The sequence below is a fragment of the Carlito syrichta genome, unplaced genomic scaffold, assembly GCF_000164805.1.
Source record: "Carlito syrichta isolate Samal-C Ts95f unplaced genomic scaffold, Tarsius_syrichta-2.0.1 Scaffold284808, whole genome shotgun sequence".
NCBI lineage: Eukaryota > Metazoa > Chordata > Mammalia > Primates > Tarsiidae > Carlito > Carlito syrichta.
The window spans coordinates 1-9,468 of NW_007228904.1; the positions used below are offsets into that span (position 1 = coordinate 1).

General features: G+C 36.2%; 1 protein-coding gene across 1 annotated transcript; it reads left to right on the plus strand.

Annotated features, from left to right (window-relative positions):
* Positions 1 to 1,879: 1,879 nt before the first annotated feature.
* On the plus strand, positions 1,880 to 5,510 carry LOC103254562 (fibroblast growth factor 20; the record flags this gene model as incomplete). Its single annotated transcript, XM_008052628.2, has 2 exons — positions 1,880 to 1,983; positions 4,372 to 5,510. Coding segments are annotated over 2 exons (350 nt in total), but the record flags the coding sequence as incomplete, so codon positions are not given.
* Positions 5,511 to 9,468: the final 3,958 nt, after the last annotated feature.

A 9,468-nucleotide genomic window follows, 5' to 3' on the forward strand; every position in this document is an offset into this window, starting at 1 on the left:
CCTTTACTCCCCACCTTCATAATTGTCATTAGGAGGGCTGGGCTATGGAGTCTGGGTCTTCTTGTTGTTTCTTATCTTTTCTCTGCCTTAGTCTCTCAATTAGGGACACTGGCTCTTTCAAGCTACTTATAGGCCATTTAGCAGTGTATTGTTGCTGTGAGATCCTTGATAGCTCTAGTGTTCTACATGATCTCCTAATAGTTTGAAAGAGCTCATTTGTCTTGCTAAGAATGTATGTTTCTGCCAAAGATTGAATTAGGCTCTGGATAGAATAGAGCCCTCCGTATCAGCAAATAGTTAGATTCTGTACTTTCCCTTGGCCTTGGGAATATCACGTGTCCAAACAGGAACTTGTACAATAAATCAAGAAATGACTTAAGAGCAAGAGTCAGGCTAAATGGTACACATTTATACTGTTTGTAGAGCTTAGGCTGGGGTGAAGGGGTGAAGGTAGAAGGCAGTTCCAAGCATAGAAAGTATGGCTATCCTTTCTCATCAGAGTCTAAAGGGGAAGAACTAGACAAATATATTAGTTCAAAGTTTAATGTGTGCAGAAAAAAAATAGGGTTATGCAGAGGAAGGCATAAGTTTTTGTTTTGATACTAGTTTACCTACTGATAAGTGAAAATAATTCTAGAGAGTTATTGATAGCAAAATTTACTTGCATGCTAAACTCTTTGTATTTGGCTAGTACATTTAATGAATTATAAATTGTTTTTACTACTCTGAACTATACAATTTGTTTTTAAAAGTTGCATAGGCCGGGCTCAATAGCTTAGCCTGTAATCCCAGCACTTTGGGAGGCCGAGGCGGGTGAATTGCCTGAGCCTGCAGGTTTGAGACCAGCCCGGGCAACTTGGCGAGAACTCATCTCTACAATAAATCAAAAATTAGCTGAGTGTGCTAGTGTGCGCCTGTAGTTATGGCTACTTAGAAGGCTGAGGTGGAAGTATTGCTGAAGCCCAGCAGGTGGATGCGGGGGTGGCAGTGAGCCTGCCACTGCACTCCAGTCTGGGCAACAGAGTAAGACTCCAATTCAAAAACAAAACAAAACAAACAAAAACGTTATGTAACAGAAGACATAGCATATCATATGAAGTCTTGAAATTGCTGTATTGTCCTCAAGAAACAGTGTTCTGAGGTAGAAACATTGGATTAGAGATCTGAATGCAAGTTCAGGTATCAGACCTATCAATTACAAATGTCATGTCCATTAGGCACATCAGTAAGACTTTCTTTATATGTAAAATCGGGATAATAAATATCTCCCCTACCTATCTTAAGGAGTTGTTTTTTAGAACCAGATGAAAAAATATAAGTAGAGTCCTTTATAAACTATAAGATACCTTTAAACCTATTGTAAACAAAAGCAAAACAATTAATAGAAAATGGTTGTGATGAACAGAATCAGGGAGAACTAAGAACACCTCTATTATATACTAATTTATGATAATAAAAGTTTTCATTTGTTGAATGACTAAATGTGTCAATCCTCATCACTCTTCTGTAAAAGACGTCTCATTCATTTTGCATATGAGGAAATTGAAGTTCAAAGAAGACAAATGATTTTCCTACTCAGCCTAGTTAGCAAGTTACCCAACTAGAATTTAAACCCAGGTCAGTCTGGCTTGAAGTTTTGCAGCTTTAGCATTACACCACAATGAACAATTTTTTTTCTTTTTCGTCTTTTTTCATCTGTAAAATGGGAGTAATAAAGCAATTGCATAGCATTTTTCAGTTTATAAGTGACTTTCACATAATCATTATATTTAGCAATATTGGTCTATTAATACTATACTATTTGGAAGATTTTCACTAGTCATATGTTTATTGATACATAAAAATCATTATATTTTTATAAATTTGTTTATGATTTCAGGTATCCTGGAATTCATCAGTGTGGCTGTGGGACTGGTCAGTATTAGAGGTGTGGACAGTGGTCTTTACCTCGGAATGAATGACAAAGGAGAACTCTATGGATCAGTATGTATTATTATTTTTTTATAGTATTTTAACTCTTGAAATTATAACTATCAATTTTGTAGTTAAAATGCCTACTAATAATGTCTGTCGGAAGAAGTATATAGAAAATACTTATGTAGAAATTAGGGTTGACCATACTCAGTGATCTATTACAGAAACAAAGAACAGAGCACCATATATTCTCAATCATAAGTGGAACTTGAGCAATTATAATACTATAAGAAAGGGATTGGCGGTAGTGGGAAACTGTCAGGGAGCTGTAGTGGGATTGGCAATTGAGGGAAACTGCTAGGGAAGGGAGGGCTGTACCTTGTCAACAAGGGTACCTGCATAATCAACATTTGTATAACCCTGAATTGTACCCCATATCTTTATAATAAAAAAATTTTCTTAAAGAAAATACTTATGTAGAAATTAGAAATCTATATCTTACTAAATTTCCATGTGTCTGGGCATTATTGTAACTTGAGTATTTTTTTTTCTTGCCTCCAGCTCTTCCTACTTATTATCCGGTATCTTTCTAGTTTCCTCCATATTTTGGTCATTCCTACTAGAGACAGAAAAATGGGTGAATTTTTTTTTTCATGCAGTGTTAGAGCCTTTGACCTTTACACTTATTTAATGTAAATTTTCTCTACCCATTATCATCTCCCATAGCTAATATGAAATATCACTTACTTGCTGACCTTTGCATGTAGGAAATGAGTGAATGAAATCTTAGGATACTTCCAGCAACAACAGACAATGACAACTACACTAGTTCTACCATGCCTGTAGTCTTGATAATTATAGTAGCCTTGGGCCCACTCAAAGTTGTATTGGGCAATTTTTAACTTGCCACTAAGTAAAAGTGAACATTTGTGAGTCTACAATAAATGTTTGAGTAAGAAGTTTAAAGTATACTTTTCAGGTTAATATTTCATCGGTATAATTTTTTTTTAAGAACAAAGATGCAGAACAACACAAGAATTAGAGTAATAAGACAATATAAAACTCACTCTGCTATGTAATATAGATTTTTTTCTTTCACTGCTAAAATTTTTCTTTCTTTCTTTCTTTCTTTCTTTCTTTTTTTTTTTTGAGTTGAAGTCTCACTCTTGTCACCCAGGCTGGAGTGCTGTGGCATGCTCACGGCTACTGCAGCCTCAACCTGCTGGGCTTAGGTGAGCCTTCCGTCTCAACCTTCCAAGTAGGTGGAACTACAGACACATGACACTATGCCTGGCTAGTTTTTTTGTGATTTATTTTAGAGACGAGGTCTCACCAAGTTGCCCAGGCTGGTCTCAAACTCCTGGACTCAGACAATCCCCTCGCCTTGGCCTCCCAACATGCTGCGGTTACAGGCTGAGCGACCGTGCCCAGCCTGCTAACATTTTTCATTTGTTCACCGTTGCCTATATACTTTTAAATAATTGGTAAGGTGCAAGTGTGTGCCAGTCTCCATTCTTCTCATATGAAATCCCTCCTTAAATTTGAATATTTTGTAACTATTTCCATAGAAAATTTAAATTTTATGATTTAGCAGATGGAATTATCTCAATTGCGATCACCATATTCTGCTTGAATCTTAATATACACTGAGAAAATTTGGTTATGACATTTCAGTAAATACACTAATACCAGTTCTTTGTGAGGGTGAAACTTGTTCTTTTCAGGTTTTCTGTCACTACAAACAAAGAAATGACATGCAGTGTGTAATAATCATAAGAATAGAATTACAATAGAATTATAATAGAAAAAAGTCATGCATATAATCTTCATAATGCATTGAATTAAAGAAGTAAATGTAGTATATCCTTTAGGACAGCATACAGTCCATTTTGAAAACATGAGAAATCAGAGAACTTTTACCATATTTACCTTAATAGTAGGAGATCCAGATAAAAGTTAGGGGAATGTATAACAACACAGTGAATTAATTCATAAATAGAAGGTACATGATTTGGAGTAATAATCTTGAATTCACAATTTGGATCTTAGCAAGATTTTGAGATTTTCCAAGATGATAGTAAAGGCTTAATATGTTGAATCTTGGCATCTAATGATGGAACAAGATAAACTACGGGCCTGCTTAGTGGTGATGGTGAGATCAGGATAGCATATAGCCTAAGAAAATTCAGAATCTTTATTAAGTATTGAAAATAAAATTGGGAATTGACATTTGACTTAAAATTCTTTGTACTTTACTGCTGAATAAAGTCATCTATGAGGAAGAATTATAGATACTGTTTGAACTAAAACTAAACAGAGCAAAAACAATTTAACCTTTTTCCTTCTTTGACAATAATATAGTTATCAGCAAGTAAATAAAAATATAGAGTTGAAACTAGTGAGGAAAGTATATCAAAGGCAATTTTTTTAATGGTAGTTATCTTCTCTCTTTTAAAGGAGAAACTGACTTCTGAATGCATCTTTAGGGAGCAATTTGAAGAGAATTGGTATAATACCTATTCATCCAACATATATAAACATGGAGATACTGGCCGCAGGTATTTTGTGGCACTTAACAAAGATGGAACTCCAAGAGATGGCGCCAGGTCCAAAAGACATCAGAAATTTACACATTTCTTACCCAGACCTGTGGATCCAGAAAGGGTCCCAGAATTGTACAAGGATCTACTGATGTACACTTGAAGTGTGATAATGACTTTATAGAAGAACCAAACTTCATCCATTCCTTCTGATCACAGTTCCCATCATAAAATAATAACTCAAGAAGATATCCATAATACTGCAGAATCTACTTTCTACTGGGATATCGGATTTGGGACGACTACTGATACAAAAACAAAAGAAATTTGACTTGAAGTAGATCAAGATCACTCTTTATAAGTGGATTATGTTCCCTTAGGTACATTGGCTCAGTCCTCATCTGTAGATTGAAGCTGAAAATTTGTTAATCTGCAAATAACAAGAACCCTCCAAGTTTGCTGCTGGTGCCTAACTTCTCTGGATTATGTTTACTTTAAAAGTTACATTAAAAATAGATACTTCATGTTGAAGAAATGGATTGACATACTTGGCCAAGATTATTGCTACATAAATTCTGAGAACCTTGTAGAATTTCCCAAGTTATGGCATTGTATGTAAAAAAACAAAAACAAAAAACCAAAAAACCTGGGCAAAATGTGGACTATGACACATACCACACCAAGACAGAACATTTTTTAAAAATAATGGACCTATTTATAAATTTTCAATTTGAAAATATTTATTATATATATTTATTTATTAAAGAGTTTATTTTTTACTGGGATATGAAGATAATACAAAGAGTAAAAAAACGTCAAAAGTTCCTTTATTGTGCCATTACTTTATTGTGGTGTCCTGGGCTGTAAAAAAGACATTATTACACCGCCTTAACCATAGAATAAAATCTTGAATTTATTTTTAAAAATATAGTGTAGATTATATTTTTATGCAGTCAGTTGCCTTCTAAATGTAACATTAGTTCCTTTTGGCCTAGAAAAATGCTCCATTGATTTGTACTGAATTCAACACACATTCAAAAGGGAATTAAACATTTTATTTTATGTTTGGTTGCGTTGCTTTTCAGATAACATAACATATTTAAAATATGACAACATTCTAAGTGCCTAGATAAAGACTTTGGTATTTAGAGAACTTCTAATGTTGAAAATGATCAAATATTATAGCCAGCTTATATTTACCTATTTTCTTGATTCATTGTGGCAAAGATCATTTCTTTCACCCAGTATGAACATAGAAAAAATTAGCCTTTGTGCCAATGGTAAGGCCCTATCTACCTATCTGAGTTTGGTAGGCTTTCCATTATATCTCCTGTTTAGTCATTTATTCAGCAGACATTCACTAAAGATTATATACCAGATGCTGTTTTAGGCACTAAGGGAAATGTGGTGGTCAAGACAGAGGCAGGCCCTGCATGGTGGAGCTTAATGTCTGGTAGGAAAGACACATAGTAAACATGTAAACTTAACAACTACCTTAATTGTAAATTGTGATGTGTTCTATGAAGAAAACAAGGTTCAGACACAGAAAAAACGAGAGTACAAATTTAGCATTGGTCAGAGAGGCTTCTCTAAGGAGCTGACATTGCTGATGGGCCCTAAAGAATAATAAGGGCAGCTGGACTTGGTGGCTCAGCCTGTAATCCCACGCCTTGCCTTTGGGAGGCTGAGGTGAGTGAATTGCCTGAGCCCGCGGGTTCGAGACCCGCCTGGGCAGCAAGACCTCATCTCTACAATAAATAAAAAAATCAGCCGGGCGTGGTAGCGCATGCCTGTAATTCCAGCTACTCAGAAGGCTGAGGTGGAAGGATCGCTGGAGCCCAGCAGGCGAGGTTGCGGTGGCCGGGAGCGGCCACTGCAGTCTAGTCTGGGCGACAGAGTGAGACTCCAACTCAAAAAAAACAAACACAAAAACACAAAAACCAAAGAATGATAAGGGCCTAGTCAGTTCAAGAGCGGGTGGTGAGAGCCTTCTAGGGAGAGGAAACCGTAAGTCTGGGGTCCCTAGGGTAAGAAATAGCTATGTGGAGGGAACCCAGTGAGCAATTAGGAGAGTGACACAGATAAGTTTAGAAAGCTAGATTCATAAAGGTTCTTTTGAGGTTTTATTGTTGCAACCCATCAGTTGTCAGTGCCACCACCCTCAGAAGTAGCAATCATGATTGGGGGTTTGGTAATGATAATGAGAGTAGCTGCTACCTTTTACCAACCACAGAGACTGCTGTGTTCTACTCTCAAAGTTTCTGATATGTGGGAGTTTGGGGGGGGGGGCGTCCGAAATTTGTATTTCTAACAGCTTCTCAGGAGATATTGACCACACTTTGAGAACTGCTAGTCTAGAGGAGTGTTTCTCAAAAAAAATTTTTTTTTGAGTTGGAGTCTCATTCTGTCGCCCAGATTGGAGTGCAGTGGCTACTCCCGGCCACCGCAGCCTCGACCTGCTGGGCTCCGGTGATCCTTCCGCCTCAGCCTTCCAGGTAGCTGGAACTACAGGCGCGTGCTACCACGCCCGGCTAGTTTTTTTGATTTATTGTAGAGACGAGGTCTCGCCAAGTTGCCCAGGCAGGCCTCGAACCCACAAATGTTAATGTACTCAGAAATCACCTGGGAGATCTTTTTAGAGAATGGATCTGCTAAATTGTAGTTCTGGGATTTTGCATTTCTACATTATCCTAGATGATGCTTGTGAGGACTAAACTGACCTTTTTCTTTCTCGCTTGCCAAATTCTGAAGTAAAGATCCTGGAGAATCATGCCCTACAGTCTCATCAATTGAATTTTTATTAACCCTATATAATGTGACTTACTTTCCAAGCTGACTCTGGCATAATGTCACATGACAGATAAAGAAGGGAATCAAAAATATTTTATGGTGCTGCAAAGCCATCTCTTGGGGAAATTTGCATCTGTATAGAATCCCCTTCCTGGGGATCCCCAGAGGAGCTAGATACTTACCATCTAGTCTCTGTTAGGGATAGCATCTATAAAGTTTCATTTACATATTAAAACATTTGATTTCCTCAAACTATCCCTTATCTCAACTCAGCATTACTTTTATTGATTTCAAAATTCCTTAAAGTCTAACTCTTGGTACCAATTGCCAATCAGGAAATCTTTGAATCCATCCATGACCTACAGGTCCTCGTGTAGAGATGTCCTACCTTCCTGGCTGAACAAATGTGAATCTCACATGTATTGATTTATTGTTTTTGTAACTTTTGTCCCCTAAAATTGTATATAACCAACTACAATTCAACCACCTTGGGCACATGTTCTTAGGACCTCTTGGGATGGTGCCACAAGCCTAGGTCACTCACATTTGGCTCAGAATTAATCTTAAATATTTCACAGAGTTTGGCATCTTTCATTAATACTTGATGTTACTGGCCCTTGAAGCACACTTTGAATGGCAAGACTGTTGTTTTAATGCTATCTTGTTATTCCTATGATTTCATCCTCTCATTACTTATATAAATTAGTGCTTATGTGTAGAATAAGGGAAGAGGGTTCAGCATAGGTCTTTATTATCTTTTTCTTTCCTTTTATTCCCCTTCCATTCTTGGACATTGAGATATATGACTGATAATGCTACATGTGAACATGTGTATGTGAAGAGTTGCGTGTGAACTTGGGTGTGTATATGGGAGAGACAGAGAGGAATATGTTTTAGCTAACACTTCTTGGTTTTATGAATGTGAAAAATAGGAAAAAATGGTTTAGCAGTAGTACTTTAATAATCTTTAGAATAAAATAGCTCTTGTTTTTACTTTTATTTATAAATTAAAGAGTAAAAACTGTTTTTGGTTTAATGCTTGACAGTCATAGTTACAGTACATGTCCTAATTCAAACATTAAGCAAACATTTCAAGTCTTTTGCAAAATGACCCCGGTGTCTACACTTATAATTATGGAGGAAATCATATAAATTTAAAGAGAAAGTACATTGATCAAAGATAGCCCCAAATGAATATTATTATCTAATCAAAAAGTTTTTTTGAGATATAATAGGAATATATGTCTGACTTTTTTGGTGTGATATTTGTAGATTTGAGATATAAAATGTGATTGAAGCAATAGTTTTACAAGTTTCAGAAAACTAGGCAGTCACTATATTTTAAAATCTTATATTTGTATATGGGCATTTCTATGTCTGAAAAAAATTTGCATCTCCTAAATTTGCAGTATTTGAAGAAATGATCTGTTAGATACCCAAAGAGATTTTACTTGATACTACTAAATGGAAGTGGTATGTGAACATGTTAATTCATTCACATATGGAGAAATAAGAATAATTTGTTTTATTATCAATTCATATTTTTAAAAGCACCAATTTATTATTCTCAGGGTGCTATGGAGTAACTTCACTCATCAATTATCCCTTTTTCTTCTTTGTTTTTTTTGAGTCAGAGTCAGAATCTCACTCTGTTGCCCAGGCTGGAATTCAGTGGCACGCTTGTGGCTACCACATCCTTTACCTTTTGGGCCCAGGCAATCCTTCCTCTTCAGGCTTCCAAGTAGCTGGAATGACAGGTGCATGCCACAACACACAGGCTAATTTTTTTAATTTATTGCAGAAACGAGATCTTGCTATGTTGCCCAGGCTGGTCTCGAACCCTGGTCTCAGGCAATCCTCTTGCCTCCACTTTGTAAAGTGCTGGGATTACAGGCATGAGCCACCATGCCCTGCTGTCTTCATTTTTAAAAGTTCTATTAGTAATCATATATTAACTTACATTTTTCATTCTTTCTTGATTGCAGTATTGCCAAACTTCTCTACTTTTTCTGCAATGATAAGAGAACTATGAACACAAGGTGGTAGAGAGAACTCTTAGTCTGTCAATTTTAAAGAGTTTGGCTTTCAGACAAATGCAAGGTCAAAACAATTATGGAATTTAAATCTATCAAACATTTGTGAGATTATAGTTCTATCATAAACTTAATATGTAAAAGTAAGAAATCCATTCAGGCTATCACTTACATTAATAATGCAGTTTATG